Consider the following 19794-nt stretch of genomic DNA (forward strand, 5'->3'; position numbering starts at 1 on the left):
ACCGGCGCGGCGGGGCTGGCGCGGGGGAGGCGATCACCCTCCATCCCCGCGTTATGTGACAAAATCTCTGCCACACGGGTGAGCGCGCACCGACGCGCAGCTGCTCTGTGCCGGTACCGAGCTCAGCGCCGCCGCTCGCCGTTTCCCGCCCCCCCCTCTCCCTTCAGCCGGCGCAGCGCGGGAAGCGCGGGAGCTCTCGCCCCGCCCCGCCTCGCCTCGCTCCGCCCCGCCCCGCCCCGCCCGCCGCGCACGTGGCACCCCCGCCTAGGCCGGTCACGTGACACGGGCTCCGGGCTTCCCCCCCCGCCCTCACCCCCTCCCTCCCCTCCGCGTCTGACCCCGTCTCCCGTCTGGTCAATCGCAGGCGGCCCGGGCGCATGCGCGGCGGGGCCGCATCACGCCCCCTCCCACCCTGCGCCCCCTCCCACCCCGTCTCCCTCCGCGCTATATAAGGCGGGCGCGGCGGGGCTCCCGGCTCCGCAGTGTGCGTGGGCGGGCGCGGCGGCTCCGCGCAGCGGTGCGGCCACCCGCACGGCCTCCTCCGTCTGCTCAGCACGGGCCCAGCGGCAGCGCCATGAGTTCGGGGACCCCCTACATCGGCAGCAAGATCAGCCTGATCTCCAAGGCGCAGATCCGCTATGAGGGCATCCTCTACACCATCGACACCGAGAACTCCACCGTAGCGCTGGCCAAGGGTGAGGCGGCGCGGCGGGGCCCTCCCGGGGCGGTCTGGGGGGGGTGTCGGGCCTACGCTCGCTTTGGCTCCGCCGCCGCGGCCCGGCGCTGGCGGAGGGGACGCGGGGTGCCAGCCCGCCTCGCCCGCCGCCTCCGTCCCTTAAACAATGAGCCCGGCCTGGAGCGCCCGCCGGAGCCCGCCTGCCCCGAGGGGCTGCGGCCGGGCCCGCGGGGAGCTGGGGGCGGCGGGTCCGGAGCCCCGAGCCCTCGGCGCCGCTGCCTTTCCATGAGTCAGCACTCGGGAGGCCGCTCCGCTCGGCGGGGCCGGGCATGGGCCGTGGCGGGGGCTCCTTGTGGCGCTGGGGCGGGAAGGGCGCGGGGTGCCGGGGAGCCCCTGGCTTCCACGGGGCGTTCTGAGTCCCTTGGAGAGCGACAGAAGAGCTTCCAGCGGGGCTGGCTCCTCGTACCATTGTCAGAGCCAGGAGGGTGATGTTCTGCATGTCCGTCCGTGGTGGGGTTCCCCGCTGCTGTCTGTACGGAGATGCCCGGCGGAATCTCTGTCTGGCTTGAGCGGGGCCCTGGGCCGGTGCTGGACAAAACGAAGTTGCTGTTGAAGTGTCTTTGTTCCTTTCATGATCGATAGCTGGGCTCTCTTCAGGTGTGTATCTGCACACAGGTCTGGCTCTTCCTACCTTGCAGGCAGCTCATCAAGGCCTTGCATTTGTTCCCCTGTAGAAATAATGATCTGCTTAAGTGGTGTCATTTGGATTCAGTTGTCACCTGCACTGGGAACTCCTGTATTGGCTCTTAAAAAAATAAACAAACCTGTCCCGTCATGTTTAATCTCTCAAACGAGGTCTTGTTTCTGTATTGCCTTTAATGTTCAGCTTGGCTACTGCAGCTAATGTGCATCAGCTTGTTCTTTCCCTGAGGTTTGTCCATCTCCCATTCTGAGAAGTTCACACCTTCTTCATTGCCTTCAGCAACCCATGGGGATTGTCAACAAACCAAATATCTATTGTGTTTTTTTAAAAGACTATCTGCTGGCACTGACTAGCCCACTTCTCAACTATCCTCAAGGCAGTCTGTGCCACAGTATTTATTCAGTATAATGATGTTTGTGATGCTGGACAGAAGTGTTTGACACCTGTAAGTGTTATTCTGAAGTTAAAAAGGTGAGTTTTCACAAATTCACCTTTTTTTCTAGCGATGTAGCTATTTATTTAAATGTACAGATGGAGCTATTTATGTTAGTGTTTCACTCAAAGTAATTGAGAGGTTGCAGGAAGGTTGCAGTTCCTTTAGTGTATGTGCAGGAAGGTCTTCACCTTCACTCAGCAGCAGGTAGAAATGGTTTCTTACATAGTTCTGGCTTCCACAAAGCGCTCGCTACTTCAGAGCTCAAGTGGTGTGTTGCAGAGTCCTATGTGATTAAAGTGCTTTATGGTATGAGAAAGTATGTGCTCTGTATAAGATTTCTGGCACTTCTTGTATTTATTGGTCTCTCAGTGTTCAGTTTTGTTGAACTGGAATGCCTAAGTAGTTGTTACAATAAATGGAGATTACATTTTTCCCCACTTAAAGTGCTGCTCTATAAACTTTACAGTGCAATCTCTGCTTTTTTTTTTTTTTTTAGCTCCGAGGGTTTTTTACATTTAGAGACTTTATATCAAAGTTAGTGTCAGAATTATGAACACAGCAACATTGTTGGAGTCAGTGACAGCAATATCAACCCTGTGTGTTGGGAGGAACAGCTATTTAAAACACTTGATCTTTGACAGGTTAGAAGAACCATGAATTACTGACATGCAGTTCAAGTTGTCCAGGTGGATGGTAAATTATTAAGTTCTAGATGCCACTGATTAAGGCTCATACAACTTCAGTATGTAATGTAAGTGCTATTCTCCTGACTTTTACCATCCAAGTGATATAAAAAAGAATTTAGGTTGAAAGAGACCTCAGGAAGGAATCTGGTTAGCAGGGCTAACTTCAATTGATTCGTATTTTGTTGCTTTTAAATCTGGACACATGCATAATATGTTAGAGATTACATGTACTTAATTAAACACTGCAAAAACTTCTCTGTCTTGTTTGATGCTAAACTTAAATTGCAAACACAGGAAGTTTAAGACCATTACTGTCCTGTCAGAAGTGAACACCAGGAACTTACTCTTCTTTCTGTAGAAGTCTGAAGAAACTAGAGTTTTTGAGCAAGAAACATCCACATAAGCTTTGCTTTCCAGACATCCAGTCACTTTTATAGTGCTTCCTGACCCTTCGGAGCTCTGGCTCAGCAGAGCCCTGCAATTGAGTGCGAACTGTATGGTAAAACATGGGCTGCAGCGCAGTGGAGCTTGTTTCCCGTTCATCTGTAAAGAATAGTCATGTAACTCTTCATGGGCAACAGCCCTTTGGATCCAGCTGTATTTTGTGATGTGCCAGAAACAGTGACAACACTTCAGGTGCAGGGTCAGGCATGCTCAGCTCCTAGAGCCCTCTCAAATGTCCTCAATGCTCTTTTGACTACAGCAAGGACACAGTTTTACACCTCTTTCTGTTATAAACCTTGGGAGCAGCCAGCAGAGTGGCTGCCTGGCCAGCTTTGGCCTTTGCAGGTCGTGTGTTTCTCCATGGGGAAGCCGATGGGCTGATGCGGTGCTTGCCAAGCTGGCCATGGGCCTCTGCAGTAGCCCTTGGGTAGCTTTGGTGTGTCTTGCCATAAGCTATGTGCTGCAATAATTGGATCTTCAGCAAGGTTCATATCTCAAAGGCCACAAGCACTGCCTTCAGTTGATAATCTGTTTCTAGTTGACTAAGTTACAGCTGTAATATGATCAAACAGCGGCTGGAGAGCTAAAATAACTTGGAGGTTATATACCCTAGTGACTGATGGGACACAGTCATTCAAAGGAAGCGGCTTAGAGCTTGTCCTCGCACCAGTTACAATTCCCTTCCAGTTAGGTGTGAGCTGAGGTGCTAAGCAGGATCAGTGCTACGGGGACAACGTTTGGCCTTGGCCTGCTGTACCCGGAGCTTACTGCTCTGTGTGAGCTGACATGGTGTTGAAACAAGGTGAAGACGGCTCGCAGCCCTCACAGCTGCGTGGTGGGGGCAGCCACTTGGACGCTGCTTTTTGTCTCCAAAAACAGGCCTCCGGATGAGTCACCCTGTCCACAACCATCAACACCCTTAGTAAGTTACTAACAGTAGAGTATACCAGTATACTGGGGTTGAGTGGATCCCCTTTGTGCTGCCCTTTTTGTGGGTAAGCTGCGGTGCCCTCTATCCCCATCATCCCTGTGACAGGGCTGTCTGTGCTTAGATCTTTCCAGCTGTGCAAGGGAGTGGCAGCTGGCTCACATGTCACCATGGAGAGTGACATGGCAGGTGCTGGGGAATGGTCTGTTATGGATGGAATTTGTGAAGTTACTGCAGGAGTTGTGGTGTCCTGGGTGCTTCTACAGTAACCTGCTAGAAGCAGTTGATGTGATTCGGATGTATTGGCAGAAAGCACACATCAAAACAGTATGTGCTGGGGCTTATCTGAACTGGAAAAGCTTCACGAAGACAGAAGAGAACTAGACTAGTAAACTCGATGAGCTGCTGTAATGTGTGACTGAAAAGAAATCTCTATACCCGTAGACCATGCCCATTCTCTAGCCCATTTCTAGCTTTCATGGAACAGTGTCTGATATAGCTATGCTACATGTTTCTTTCTTTCTTTCCAACCCAGTAAGTCCCAGTCTGACCTATTCATGTTTAATGACTCAAAGGTGGCTGCCATACACAGTCAGCTGCAGCCTTTTTTGCACTATAATGTGTAATATCACTGGTTGGTACCTTCTCGATAGCTGGAACTCAGTAAAGCTTTGGCAGGCTTGGCTGTGTGGTCGGTAGGTATTAGTCAGAATACCAGTGGTGTTGGGTAGAGATAATTTTAATAGGAGGTTCTTGTCATGGATAAAAATTTACCTCTATCTGTATAATAAATATATGAAACTGAAGGTGCAAATTTGACCTCTAAAGCCTTCCAAGATTTTTTTTTCCCTTGCTGCCTTGGGGCCTCTCTTGTTCTCCATTGCAGTGGCAATTGTCTCAGGCAGAATGCTGATGCAGGACAGGGGCTGGGGAGGGCGGGGATGTGGCAGTACAGCGCGGTGGGGGTGTCCTCGCATTTGGAGTAAGAGTCTTCGCTCCAGCTGGTCTGTGGTCTTTACCTTCACAGCTTGATGTAAATAAAACCGTTTACGCAGGCGGCTGAAAAAGTTGGCATTTGAGGGAACAGATGTGTGTGATAAGGAGATTCAGCAGTAACCTTTGTTTTGTTATCTTTGGCAAGTATTACAGGAGTAGATTTTAATTGCATAAATAACTTGCACAATGCTGCAATGGTAATACTGGACTAATAATAATCTTTCTCATGCTAAAGTGCGATCCTTTGGTACTGAAGACCGGCCTACAGACAGACCTGCTCCTCCGAGAGAAGAAATCTATGAATACATTATTTTTCGAGGGAGTGACATCAAAGACATCACTGTCTGTGAACCTCCAAAAGCTCAACATACTCTGCCACAAGATCCTGCCATTGTTCAAGTAAGTTGGCCTGAAGTGTTGCTAGAAAGTTATGATAAAACATTGGTGATGAAAGACTTGACTTTTGGTATAAGCTTAAAACAAAGGCCAGTAAGTGTCTCCAGGAATCTTCAGATTGAAGTATCCTGAATTCCATTGTAATGTTTAAAATAGCAGCCGCATTAAAGACTCCAGTCAACAAAAGCCAGAGCTAGTTACCTAGCTGAGGATGCAGAAAAACCATAAAGAGGTAAACTAACCCTCCTCAGTATTTACTTAAGCTTCAGTAACACTGTACGTGAAGTAGAGAATCACTGCCAAAACGAGCTGACTTGTGGATGCTGTAAATGGAAATGTACTTTGTCTTGTTACAGTCTTCACTGGGTTCTGCCTCTACATCATCCTTTCAGCCACATGTGCCTTACAGCCCGTTTAGAGGTATGCCACCTTACAGCCAGCTCGCTGCCAGCTCTTTACTTAGCCATCAGTACGCAGCTTCGTTAGGTTTAGGTAAGTAAAAACTTTACTTGCTAGAATAAAGGTACAGTCCTTTTATGCAGCTCCCGTGAAACCAGAGTAACTAATTCTGAATTCCTTGCCAAGCCTTAGGCTGCAACAAGCAGTGAAAATAAGTAGTTAACAATTTTATTGCAAAGAGGCCCGCATTTCTCTTACACACAGACACACATAGAAAAATGCAAAAGAAGGAAACAAACTAAGTAGCTAAAGTTTATTTCTGAAAGTAATGTGAATAACAAACAGTTGAGGCCAGTTCATTTCTAACCTGACATCCCTCACATATCCATCACATGTAAAAAGAGCTTGTATTCACAGAGAGGACTGTAAATAAGCTGCTCTAATGCTGTTCTAGAGATTCTTGTATCTCTTTCCAAGTCCTTCAGATGTTTCACTACCTTGTATCTTATCCATATATCTTTGCTTTCTCTTCTTCCCTCTATCTCTTTAGAGAAATTGGTAAGCCCTCCAGCATCAGCAGCTGCTTCCAGCCCTAGTTCTTCTCCGTCTCCACAACCTGTTTCAGAGCCTGACATGTCTTCAGAGCCCCATCAGCTTTCTTCCAAGGGTAACAGCAGTTTGAGGACTCCAAATATTTGGAAGAACTGCATGGCACTTGCAAACACTCTGTTCTTGTTAACCCCTCCTAGAATGGTAGTACTTATGTGGATAATGCAAGTAGAACTAGTTTGTTCTCAGCTGGTTTTGCCTTTCATTATGTGAAGCTATACCTCCTGTCCTAGAAGTATCAATTAGAGAGACAGGAGAAACAGAAAGTACAGGACAGCGGATCCTCTGGTGTAAGTATCAGGAGAGGGCTGAGGTTTAGCGATGCCGATGTGCTGCATCCTGTTCAGGAACATGTGTCACCTTAGAGACTGGGCGAGAAATTAATTAGTCTTTCTTGGAAAGAGAAGCTCACTGTTTACATTGTTTACATTGTGGGTGGCCTTGCTGCTAGAGACAGAGGTTAATAGAAAATTCAGGAGTATTGCTGTAATTGAGGAGATATCAGCATAGATTTCCTGCATGATGGGGCACAGTACCTTGTCAAGACTCCTGACTAGTAAAGCATGACTAACAGTAGCAATTTCTGAGTTGTGGTAAGCTGAGATAACATAGTTCTGGGTGCTTGCTATGTGTACAAACTCTTAAAGGTGGTTGAATAGAGATACTAGACTGACCATCCTCAGAGCAGAGAGACCAGGTGCAGCCTGCATTTAAACATGGTAATTAGTTTCATCTGTTTATAACTTAAGCATGTCTGCTTGTGTTGGCATGAAACTGTTTTTACTTACTCTCTGGTTTTGGCCATCTATCTGTATGGACTTTCTCCATATTCTGGCTAAGCTTTGAAACTTTGTCATGTTAAACATGCACAGCAGCTTTGTCCTACTGATTAATCCTTAGGATATGTCTGTCTTCCTTGCAAGTTTTCCAGGTGTACATTAACTGGGAACCTGCATGATGGTACCTACTGGGTATATCTCATGTGGACGTGGGTGACCCAGAAGTGTCAGTGGCTTGGTTTGTGTGTACTCTTCAGCTTTTCACTTTTCTTGCTCTTAAAGTATATTCAGTTAAAGTTTGCTTCCAAGCAGTTCTTACGCATAACTACATAAGCCTGTAGTACTCCAAAACTTCTAATTAAATCTAGAATGCAGTGTTTCTTCTGAGTACTGAAGACTGTCGCTTTTTAATATAATTGGTGTAAGGTATACCAAACCATGAAAAGTATTTACATGTTTTGTAGTGTGAATAAATAAGCCTGGATGGAAGAGCAACAGAAGTCTTGGTAACACTTTGGCCTTGACCAAGAAGGAATTTAAAAGGGTAACTTTGAGATCCTGGTCTGGTTTCAGGTTTTCTTTGTCTGAAAGCTAACAATAAGCAATAGGGTTGAAGGACTTCTAAAAGCGGCTTACGAAATGGGGTATAGTTGAGGTGGTTAAACTTTTGCTACAAAACTTTCTTGACGAAGTGGGGAAGCTTGCTTGAGCAGTTCAAAATGGTGGATTTTTGCTTCAGATGTAAAGTATGTAAAATCAAATCCCATATAGCCAAGGATAAAACTAGAAATTAGATTTTGGTATAAACTGTCTTAAGAGACTGACCTGGCTTGCTTACCCTAATGTGTGTCTAACTTGGTTTAAGAAATAAATGGGTAGATTTCCTGATTTTAAAGCTCTGGATTTGAGAGCCGTGACTTGCGTGGCAGTAGCGCCTTATCTACTCTATATGCCACTTAAACATAGCGTGTAGTGATAAACACTCAAGGCTTTGAGTAATTCTTGACAAAACGGATTCTCCATAGAAGTGGGCAGGGTTTGAACAGTGGCAGGTTTTGAGAGGCGCTTAGTCACTGGGATTTTTTCCAGGTGCTGGCTTTCCTTCTGTTCACCCAGTGCGCAAAAGCCCCATGGTGGAGCAGGCTGTGCAGACCGGCCCAGTCGACAACGTGAATTCACAAAAGCCTCCCCCAGTGAAAGTAACTCCAGGGGCTCAGCGCAATGGGCGGCAGGTTCCACAGAGCAACAGTAAGACAAATGGTTTGTATCTGCCACTTTGAAGTGGTGTTTTCAAGCACCAAAGGTGTGTAGCGAGTCTAAACTGTTTGGTTTTGTTCTCGTGCTACTTTATCAAGTTTATCCTTCTCGTTCAGTAGACGCGGTTCAGGCAGCACCTGTGCCGACCCAGGGACAGGTGAATGATGAAAACAGAAGACCTCAAAGGAGAAGATCAGGTAGGTGAACCTGACTCTAAATAGTTGTGATAGCCTGTGAAGGCTGATATTGATAATTTCAATGATGGATTATCAGACAGGAGAGTGAAATAAAGCTTGATAAGGCTTTGGGTATCCAGAGATGCTCCCTGACAGAATAGGTTCTGGAGTCATAGAAAATCAGAACACTTCGGGGACAGAATTCTGGTGTCTTTTCTAGACACTTGAAGGTATGTTATACAAATTGATGCTATGAGTTGGCAGTAGAAACTAGATTTCTCTGCAACCTGAAGTATTTTTTTACTGGAAAGCGTGGCCTGTTTGAGGATTTCCAGAGCTCTTGTAACTGAGAGCAGCTATGGAGCCCTCACTTCCATAGAGCAGGGGTCTTATCTCAAGACTGAAGTTTAGTGATTCTGTGGTTAAGCACAGGTCAGAAGAAAGTGAAATTAAATTCGAATAGATATTTCTACCCAAGCAAAATGAGAAAAGGCAGGAAACTTCACACTCTCAGGTCTTCAAATTAATTTGCCTGAGGGGCAGCACTGTAGAAGGGGTTATAGCTTTTCCAGAAAGGAGTCGATAGCTTCTCAGTTGGAAACCAGAAGCTGTGCAAAGTACAAGCCCCTTTTGTGAGCCGGTAAGTCTCGAGTGGGTTTTCTGAACCCGGTGGCCTGTTTGTCTTTGCCATCACGACAGCTTTGTAGCCTGTTTGTGCCCTGCTTGCAGATGAATAGCAGACAGAAAAGGTAGTTTTCCCTGCTTGCCTCAGCTTTTCTTGGTATAAACCTGTTCTGATTCTCTCTCTTCTCACACTGGAAGGAAAGTCATGTATACTCTGTCTTAATGGTAAGGCTGACATCCAGGGATGCTTTTCAGAGTGTTAAAGTATTGCTGTAAAATGTCTTCTGCAGTTCAGAAATTACTTGCAGAGACGTGTGGCCTTAACCACAGGACTAGAAACTCCTGAGCTCTAACCCTGGTTCTCTCTAGTCTTGTGCAAGTCATTTAACCTCATGTGCGTTACCAAGAGTTTAAACTCTCCTGCTTTCAGGAAACAGGAGAACCAGAAACCGCTCTAGAGGACAAAACAGACCAACTACTGTGAAGGAAAATACAATAAAGTTTGAAAGTGACTTTGACTTTGAAAGTGCAAATGCACAATTCAACAGAGAGGAACTTGATAAAGAATTCAAGAAGAAACTAAACTTTAAAGGTTTGTAACTTCGTTAAATATGAATTGCTGAGCTGGTAGTAAACACTGTGTAGACAAACTTGTTTTGAGAAACTGCACGATTAATGTGGCAGCATCTCAAACCTTGTTTGAGGGAGCAGGAGAACACATGGCTCTTCAATAAGTATCAAAGAATGTAATAGCTTTTGTTATCTTCAGATGACAAAGCAGAGACGGGGGAAGAAAAAGGGGACCCTGGAGTGGCAACTCAAAACAACGATGGTAACGTAGAGGAGGACCTTCTGGGACCCAACTGCTACTATGATAAATCCAAGTCTTTCTTTGACAACATTTCTTCAGAACTCAAATCGAGGTGAGTGTTTTGCAAAAGCTTGCTTTTTAAATGCCATTTTTAGGTTTAGAATTCTGGACATAATCTGTATTACGTGGTTTAATTCATTAAAAGTCTTAGAATGCAAGAAAGTTGGCAAAACAGTCCTTAGAAGGGAGTGTTGGCTCCTAAGTGATATTAACCGAGCTTTGTGCAGTGGGATCGAACAAAAAGCGCAGATTTCAGCTGAAACTGATACACTTGCCCAAACTATGATAGAGGAATTTCCAGTTCTGTTTCCCAGTGCTTTGAGCCCATTGATTTTAAACAAATTCCTTATCTCCTTTGTGGGAGGAGGCATCAGGGTCATGCTGTGCTGAAGGTGCTACAGCTTGAAGGCAGGAGCCTGGGCAGAGCACTCAGGTCTGTCTTTGGAAATGCATTAAATTAAATGTTGGGAATATTAAAATAAAGCTTGATCTTTTGCTGCTGACAGTGATGTTATCAACTACCTGGCAAAGTCAGACATCCCTTGAGTGTTGGTGTGAAATTCCCTTTAATGTTTCTCCTTCCCTCCAAGCTTTCTTCCAAGCGCTGTGTGGTGCTCAGGGCCAGGTGGGCTTGTATTTTTCAAGAGAACAAGACAAGGTCTGAAATTGTAGACCATGGTCAACCCTTTTCTAGGCCTGTCTTTAGTTTTCCATGTAAAAGTAGCTCACACAAGCCAACAGCTGGCACTGCCAAATCCCCGCTCAGTTGTGCTTTAGTTCAACACAGGGTGCTTGAAGCTTCCTGACTTGCTGGCCGTCAGATGTTCATATTGCATCTGAATGCAGTCGTGCTCAGTTCTAGGCGCACCACGTGGGCTGAAGAAAGGAAGCTCAACACGGAGACGTTTGGAGTGTCCGGACGGTTCCTTCGTGGCCGCAGCTTTCGTGGGGGATTTCGAGGTGGAAGGGGAAGCGGAGCAGCGCGGCGAACCCAAACCACTCACAGAGCTGGTACTGGCAGAGTGTAACTCCAGAGGCAAGTTTTTTAGCAAGAATAAATTCTGTCTCTGAGCCAGGTTTGTCTCTGGTTCCTTGTCTGAGCTGTATGTGCAACCTCTCATGCTCTCCAGTCTCATGGATATGTCAAGATTTGTTCATTGTTGTGTCTGATACATCCTTTGAAGTGGTAGAAGGAAATATGAGGAGTTTTAATGTGTTGGTTTCTTGGGCCAGCCTTCTGTCTGAGGAAGCAAGAGCTGCTTGTTGGGGCTGAGGCTCTTGCAAAACCTTTCACTTGATACCTGGGTGTGAACTTTGCTGCTTTTCTTGGGAGAGAATATCCCCATTATACCAAATCTAATTCTGCTTCTTTTTCTGAATAGGTTCTAACATCTGTCCTGAGAGGATGAAATTGTAAATAGAAAGAAAACAACCAACTGCTGCACTAATGTGCGAAAATCGTTCGTATTGTTTACTGTCTCAGCTCAAGTGACAGAACTTCATGTACTACTGCTTATATTCTGGACTTATTTTGGACCAGCAACTGTCAGCTGGAATATCCTTTGGAAGAGGGAATGTGTTCAGGGGTACCTTCTTCAGGGTGTCTTTTTATTTGTGTTTGGTTTGGTTTTTTTAAGTGCAGACTAACATGGTTCTTCTTTCTGGGTCTCTCAAAGGCTGCTATAGTTTAAAGTCAGATTCCTTTTCTGAACCCTGAAGAAGACAAATCATGCTATTTTAACACAGAACCAAAGCTCACCTGAAATAAACCAGCTCTAATTTGTTTGTTCTGAGTAACCAAACGGATTCTTTGGTGCTGCTGGTCTCACAGTTCTCAGCAGCAGGTGTGAAGTAGCACTTGGTATCTGGAAGAACGGATTCCTGGTGCTGAGGAGTTGTGTATATTGTCACTTGGGAATACTGGATTGTTGATCATGTAGTAGTGTAAACGACTGTACAACTGTTTGCCAGCCGGTGCTAGTGTGGTGGTACTACAGGTTTACACAGTGCTGGGCGCTCCCCGGAGGTTTGGGGGCCGGTGCTGTGTCCTCGGCAGGATGGGAGCGAATGGCTGTGCCCCTGTGCGCAGGTCACAGTTTTTGGCAGCAGTTGCTGTCTGGGAAGGGGATCAGAGCTCCCGGTTCTGCCTCCGTTCGTACCTCACCCACAGGTAGCGCTGGGCGCGAACAGTTCTCTGTACACTAGTAGGCTGTGGTGGAACACTATGGAATGTTTTCATTAAACTAGGGATGGGATCCATGTAATGAAGCTTAGCAGATGGGCATGTTTAATTTGTTTCCTCTGTACCCCCCATACTGTAAATAGTTTAGTTTTTCTTTTGTTTTTTAAAAAAATCTGTATGTGGGGAGAGGGGCTGGGAGGGGGGTTACATTTCTTTGCATGAATATGTGGGTTAAATTGCTATAGGCATGTGTCCCTTTTTTGGTTGGTAGGGAGTTTTGTTGAAAAAGCACCTTGATGACCGAACCCCTTACATAGCTAGAATTTTTTAGTTACGCGTTGACCTAGGTTACTGTAAAAGCTTGGATTTATTTTTGTAGGACTTTATTGCTGAGAATTAGAACATAGCAGTGGGGCTGCTCTTTGGAGTAATGTAAATTGTAATTATAATAAACATGTAAATGTTTAATGTTTCCCTCCTGATTTGTTCTGGATGTAGCTCAGTGACATCAGTCCGTGCAGCTTGGCAGATGTCTGTCCAAGTGGGACTCGGATCCAGGTTGGAGAAAACCACGCTGCAGTTCTGCCAGGCCTGGGAGGAGTTGAGTGTTTGGAAATGGCTTAAAAACCCCAATCCAGGCTCTGACCCTGTCTCATTTGTGTTTTGAATCAGCCCATTGAGGGTTCCTGTTGCCTGAACTGTCCTGAGTTTGACCCTGTCCCTGTGCTGCTGGGGTGTCACTGGAGTGTGTTTTGGGGGTCAGGGCTGCTGGGGCAGTAACCACAACCACCCTCAAGTCCCCAGGCTCACACCAACAGAACAGGGTGTGTGCTGGAACAGCTTCCTTGGAACCTGCTGCAGCCTCTAATTTCTCTGCTGGCAAAACAGCTGTGTCACATTGTCAACGGGCTTGTCAAAGGTGGCTGTGGCAAAATGAGGAATCATTACATGCTGCGTCATAACCCCTTTTTGTTTATTTTTAAGGCAGTGATTCCCCTTGTTTCTACAGTAAAGCCTCAGATCTAATACATACGAGTTATAACACCCAGTTGGTGATGCTGCTGCAGGTACGGTGCTGTGGGAGCAGTGTGAGGGGCTGCTGAACCCTAAGTCCTTCTCCACCAGGAATGTTTATTCTCTGGGGTGTGGGGCTGGCAGCTCAAGACAGCAAGTCCCAACATCAGCAAATGACACTGGTCCCTTGGGCCATCACAATTTCAGCCTGAGGGCTGACAGATGAAATGCCAGTTCCAGACACTCACTCTCTCTCCCTGCTGTGGTCCAACACCTGTTTGAGCAGGAGGAAGCAGCTGCAGCTCTCCTGGCCTTGATTCCTGTGGGATGCTTTGCCCACACTTGGCTTGGCAGCACTGAGCTGTAAACAGCTTCCTTGTGGTGTGGGGAGGTTCTGGGGCTGTTCCAGTTCCACCCCCTTGGTGGACAGAAATAGGGAACTTGTAATAAAGGGACAACTGTGACTAGTGCAGGTGGGTGCTGAGCCTGGTGCGTAAGAGGTCAGGAGGGGACTGAGGTGGCTCTGAAGTGCAAAAAGCCAATACAAGGCTCTACAGCACAAACTTAAACAAAAAGGGGGGGGAAACGGACAACTCAGCACAAACAAGAATCATTAAACAAACTGAAGTGTCCGGGGGGAAAAAAGTCTTTGTCCTTTAACAGGTCACAACTGCTGTTTTGTATCCAACCAAATAATCCCAGTGAACTGCATGCAAGGAACAGACAGACCTTTTTAAAATAAAAAAATCAGTAGGTTTATTGTAGGTCTCAGGAGGGCACAGTATGAGTGGAATGCCTACGTGTCTATACAGAACAACCCCCCACTTGAATTAAAAAGAAGCAGCTAAGCAGTTGAATTTCATTCATCATGATGTTTTCTTCTGCTTTTTCTTTTCATTTTCTTCCTTTTCTTTTTCAATTTCAGCAACATATTTCTCAATTTCTTCAGGGTTTAGGATCTACAACAGAAACAGAGGCGACCCTCAGGATACTAATGCAACCCAGAGGCTTTTATTTAAGCACCTCCAGTTCTGACAGGGAGAGTTCACTGGTATTTATGCAGACACAACAACATTCTTTGGCCACTACTAATAAACAAAAGTATTTGCCAAGGCAGAACGTGAGATTAAGGGCTGGAAGTTCATAAAAATCAACAACAACAGTATCAGAGAAACCGGCGGCAAAAAAGACAAAACTAAGACTTTACCTTCAGCGGCTGCTCTCGCCTCATAACCGCCAGCTCGATGTTCTTCCCACCAGACTGCACCACCTTAACAAGAGTCAGATTTAATATTAGGAGTGTGTCCATCAGTTAATTCTAACCACCCCCTTTTAGGTCTTCTTAGAAGGAGAGTGGACACGGATCAGGAGCATTTTGCTTGTGAGCTCTAAGCTCTCACTGCAGTAGCTGTGGGACTCAAAGAATCAGGGTTGTTCTGCAGGCAGCAGTGAGCTCAGCGCTGGGGAACAACCCCTCGTTTGTGCTGTTTTCTGGGTCTTCAATAAAGGAGCAAAACATCCCGCACACGGTTTAGCACACCTTTGGTGCGTTTAACACCCAGAGCTGAAGTCTGTTTTCCTCCCCAGACAGAAACTGTTACCTGAAATACAGGGTGTAGAATACACCCGCTGTTCTGACCCTGTAATTTAATCCCACATGTATGGCTCAAAACAAACAGTTTTCGCAGATCCTTTTATAGAAAATCCTCGTGCGTGTCACGGGAAAGCACACACACACATTTCAGCAGCTAATCCAGACACAGTGAAAAGCCCCAGGAGGGATTTGAAACAGACTCACCTCCAGAAGAGCCTTGATGACAAGCTTGATAGTGAGATCGTCTGTTTCAATGGCTTCATCAGTGTAGTTCTTCTCCAGAAACTCTCGCACAGATTTGGCTCCTCTGCCAATGGCATTAGCCTGGAAACATGGAGGGGAAAAAAGATGATGAGTGGAAGTTTAGAAAAGACTTCATTTACAGAATAAGCAAGAAATACAAGTTGTGCAATTATAAAATCTAAAACTGTTTAGTGATCATCATGTATTTTTCAAAAGACTGAACACGTTACTGCCCACATGTCACACAAGACAGCTGCCCAGCACAGGTGGGATTTTGGAAAACAGGGCAAGATTTCCCAAGGAAAGCTGGACCGCAGACTGCTGCTCAGTAAATTTGATCAGGAAGGATTTTTGCAGCTGCGAACCAGCACCATCTGGTCAGTTAGATCTCCTTTCTAGACCAGCCCCTCACAAATATTTCATTACTTCTCCACAAAAGACAGAATCAACTCACCTTCCAAGCGTGGTACGTGCCAGAGGGGTCGGTCTGGTACAGCCGGGGGGTCCCATCGAAGTCAAATCCCACGATAAGGGCAGAGATACCAAAAGGTCTGCGGCCATTGCTCTGCGTGTACCTCTGAGCAGAGAGGAGAGAGATTTGTTTCATCTGGGCGAGATTCACGGTTTGTAACAGTTTAAGAGAAACCAGGAATGTGCCAGAAAGAAAGACACAAAATGTGAGACCACAGTAAAGGGACAAAGTGAAACTTCCGAAAGTGGCGCTCTGCTCTGGCAGATGATTACAGGAATTACACTATTATGATCATCACTACACTAATACATGGCTGTGCATAAGTAGATTAGGCTTTTTCTAATCCCCACTAGTTGCTGAAAATCAGTTTAATACCCTGGCAAATGAATAATTTTATCACAGAATGCAGTTGGACATATTTTTACACTGCTAATTCATTTTAAATTCATGAATATCAAATGTAAGAAACATTAAGTCCTGCAGGGATTTGCTCCTCTCTTACCCTTCCCTGCAATGGCTCAGTGGGAAGAAAAACAAACAGGAGCTGTGAGGTTTTGACAACAACCCGGCACCGTTGTTATGAGAGTGAGCGAGAGCAGGAGATTAGCGGCGTGTTCCTGATGATATCACCAGCGGAGTTACGCAGTCCTCACCAGCACTAATTAATTTCTTCATCTTGGGAAAAAGCCCAAGCAGTAACCAACACTCCTTTTCTATTGCTCCATCCCTATTTCCAATAAAAACCCGCAACGTTTTGTTGTGCTGATTTTTACCCATCAGCCGAGTAGAACACAGCCCGGACAGACATTTTCCATATTTAATCTGAAGCACTGTTGGTCAGGATGTATTTTTAAGCACCTCTGTGTGGTACAACATACCTGTTTCAGACTCGCGATGTAGCGTGTGATGTACTCCACGGTGACAGGATCCTCCACAGTCAGCCTGTGGCTCTGACACTCCACACGGGCTCTGTTTATAACTATTCTGGCATCAGCCGTCAGCCCTGAAACGACAGGGTGTTCTCAGATTCACGCTTCATACCATACACGCAAATAAAACACCTGTTCTTGCCCCAAAAGGCTCGCGAGATCAGTGACAACAGCGATGAAAAAAGCAAACGAGAGACCGCGCTTCCTCAGGTTTGCTGGGCGAGAATGGGGTTTGGGAGGCAACAGAAAGAACCCAATGTACTAAAATAAGCAGAGGATTTAGTTTACAGCTTTCATGTTTAAGTTAGATAACGTAATTCTGAACCAGGTAATAGAAATATTACTGACAGACAGACAGCACTACATCTGGCAGCAAATTATCAATCTCAATTCCCACGCACATTGGGTTTATTTCCTATGCAGTCGCCCCAATTATAAACCAGCTTTATCTGCACAGCAGATCTTGTCCAATCGATAAGGCTACAGCAGCGTGATGTTAGTTGACAAAAATTAGTATGACACTTTGAAAAAAAATTAAAAATAAATTTATTTCTTATTTTAATTTTTAGCTAATGGTGCCATTTTCAATTTACACCCTTATTTCTACCAGACAACTTGTCTCCAAGCTTGTGAACTCCCATGTGTATCACAACCCTCAGCTGAGGAAACCAGGCGGCAGAAGGAGCTGAGCCTGTCACTCCTGATGCTACAAACCCCAGGGCATGTGCAGGTTAAATCAGATCTGTCCTTAAAGCATTAGTGACACCAGCACAAAGATTCTGAACTACTTGAAGAGAAAGCTCTGAAATAGATTTTAGCCCCATTTATGTTGTCTTTTTTAACTGTCATGCCTCATGTTTAAGCTTTGAGCAATGGAAATTAAGGCATTTGGAACAGGAAGAATGTGGAACTGCAATATTTGTGCTTCAAATCCAGAGCTGTTCATTCAGGAGGAGCCTTCTGAAGTAGAACAGAGGCGATTTTTCTTTGTTTTATGCAAGACTGCAAAATTTAGCTTTTTTGGCTTGATGCATGTGGGAAAAGATACCCAGAATTGACAAATGTCTCTTACAGCTCTGGTGGTATGTGTTAATAATAGGTATTGTAAATACAATATATAAAACTTTAACTATCTAATTTTTAATACATATCTAAACCAAATGCATACATATACATTTAAATATATATATTTAAATGGGATATACCTGGATCTGTACCAACAACACATCAGTTCTCAGTCTTCATCCTCACAGTAAACCTAGAGGACCTTAGCAGCTTTAACACATATTTCCTGTCATTAGATCACTGTCTCGCTCTATGTATTTACCCTTACAGCAGGCTACTCTTATTTTAAAAAGAATAAGCAACCGTGGAAATATACTCTTTCCCACAGTCCTCAGCCACTTATGCTATGTGTTGTATGTTCTCAGAATCCATTAATGTACCCAAAGGTGCTGCGGTAACTGATAAAGCCCTGAAGGGACCACATACCTGCAAAGGCCATGCAGACGTTGTCATCCAGAGCACAGATCTTCCGTACAGTTCTTTCATCCTGAAGTTTTGCCACAGACTTCTTTTCCACACCAAGAACAACAATATCCTTCCCTCTTACTCCAACCTTCAACATATTAAAAGAAGAAGAAAAATGTTAAGCTAGGCTCGAAATACTTAAGTCTTCGCAGACTTTACTGAAACGAGCAGGAAAAGACAATAAACACAAGACCCTCACATTGTAAACATTATTTCCACTTTGAGTCAATATTTTAGTTCCTATTGCCACAACCTGGATAAAGAACCGATGGAATAAAAATTGCATTCAATTCCAGGGTGCAGTTTCATAATCAGCTTATACCAATTAATATCCATGTGGCTCCCCAGGGAGATGTTCCCGCTCCTCTGATCAGCGGTGTTTTCCCCAACTCTGCCCACTCCAGACGGGTCTTTCTGCAGCCACAAAGGCAGGATGAGCAATAAAACTACAACTAGTCCAGTGCTACCGCTCAAGTCAGAACCCAAAACACCAGAGATTAGACCAAATAAAACCTACAAGCAGCCTGTCCGCACCTTGATGTCCCAATTCAGACTCTGAATACAGCTTTTCCAACACCAGGGAGAAAAAAAGAGTTGAGCTTTTACACTCATTCCCACTGCGTCTCACAGGGTGATGGGAGTAATTTTGTCTTACAAGGTGGCCCTGCTGTTACAGATGTGTTACAGATGTTTCCAAAAACATTAAACACAACCTATCAATCAACAGGAGACAAGACAGAGCATATTATATTAGATGTTAGCTCAATTTTTACAATATTTTTAATTTCTTGGAAAAAAAAAAAAGGATATTCTAAAGTAACTCTTGTTACATTTATTCCCACCCCAAAGGCAGTACATTCTCTTCCAGGAATTTTGTTGTTTGAGAATGAATATTAATACATCTTTTCCCTCTCAGATGAAATAAAAAAATATTTTTAAAAATTAAAAACAAACAAAAAACCACCACCACAACAACAACAAAAAACAACTTAATTGATCAAAAGCTTAGGACATCTGGAAACTAAGAGCCAGAAAGTTGCTCCCACATGCCTTCACTGACACGCTGCCCAACCCACCGGGAATCTGCATCTTGCAGGAGAAGAAAATCAGAAACCGCTGCCGTTCCCAGCACACGCAGGGAATGAACCAGAAGGTCCCGGTTCGGTTTTGCCGGGGGTCGAACGGCAGCGCCTGGGCCGGGCCTGACAGCCCGGGACCGCACTTGTCCCGGGCCTCACGCTCAATGCGCAAAAATCCCCAACGTTCCCCCCAAAAAGCCACAGGAATGGCCTGAAACAGAGCGGGAGCCTTACAGCCATCCCCTCTGAGGAAAACGGTGATGGTCCGGGCGGTTCCAGGCCCAGCACCCGCCCGGCCTCGGGGCAGCTCCGGCGGCCGCTCTCAGCCCGCGATGGTGACAGAACCCCTGGGCCAGGCCCCAGCCCGGGCCTCCCCTCAGCGGCCACCGCCGCCCCGGCCTCACTCACCGCCGTGGAGCCCTTCTTCACCGCCTCCTGCGCGTACTCCACTTGGAAGAGGTGCCCGTCCGGGGAGAAGACGGTAATGGCCCGGTCGTAGCTCATGGCTGCCGCCCGTGCGTCCCCGCGGGCCGGAACCAGTCGCCTCCCTCAAAACAGCACACTCATCCCCCGCCCCCCGCTTCCGGAGCCGCCCGCCATCCCGCCGCCGCGCCGACGGCGCCCCCTGCGCCAACTGCGTACGCTGCACCCCGCGGAGGGGCGGGGCCCCGCCTGCGCTCTCGGCGTACGGAGCGCCGCGTTACGCATCTAGCGTAGGCTGGCCGGCGGCTCCCTGCTTTCCCCGCGCTGGCGCGCTTGGCGTACGCGCCG

General features: G+C 46.2%; 2 protein-coding genes across 3 annotated transcripts; one reads left to right on the forward strand and one right to left on the reverse strand.

Annotated features, from left to right (window-relative positions):
* The first annotated feature begins 376 nt into the window (after positions 1-376).
* On the forward strand, positions 377-12634 carry LSM14B (LSM family member 14B). The gene is made up of 10 exons (XM_080354388.1): positions 377-695; positions 5105-5268; positions 5622-5757; positions 6215-6331; positions 8142-8312; positions 8426-8506; positions 9540-9701; positions 9879-10032; positions 10837-11016; positions 11363-12634. The coding sequence occupies exons 1-9, from the start codon at positions 575-577 to the stop codon at positions 11006-11008; spliced, it is 1278 nt and encodes a 425-aa protein (XP_080210514.1). The 5' UTR covers positions 377-574; the 3' UTR covers positions 11009-11016; positions 11363-12634.
* A 1278-nt stretch (positions 12635-13912) lies between these two features.
* On the reverse strand, positions 13913-19614 carry PSMA7 (proteasome 20S subunit alpha 7). Of its 2 annotated transcripts, none has more exons than XM_080354621.1 (7): positions 19432-19614; positions 17906-18032; positions 16364-16488; positions 15468-15590; positions 14975-15094; positions 14384-14446; positions 13913-14135 (listed from the first exon to the last, which is right to left on the reverse strand). In XM_080354621.1, exons 1-7 carry the CDS (start codon positions 19525-19527, stop codon positions 14043-14045), a joined length of 747 nt encoding a protein of 248 aa, XP_080210747.1. In that variant the 5' UTR covers positions 19528-19614; the 3' UTR covers positions 13913-14042. The 2 variants fall into 2 exon arrangements, with proteins under 2 accessions (XP_080210747.1, XP_080210748.1); XM_080354622.1 differs by lacking the exon at positions 19432-19614 and adding an exon at positions 18479-19264.
* Between the last annotated feature and the right edge of the window lie 180 nt (positions 19615-19794).

Source organism: Nesoenas mayeri (genome assembly GCF_963082525.1).
Source record: "Nesoenas mayeri genome assembly, chromosome: 16".
Lineage (NCBI taxonomy): Eukaryota > Metazoa > Chordata > Aves > Columbiformes > Columbidae > Nesoenas > Nesoenas mayeri.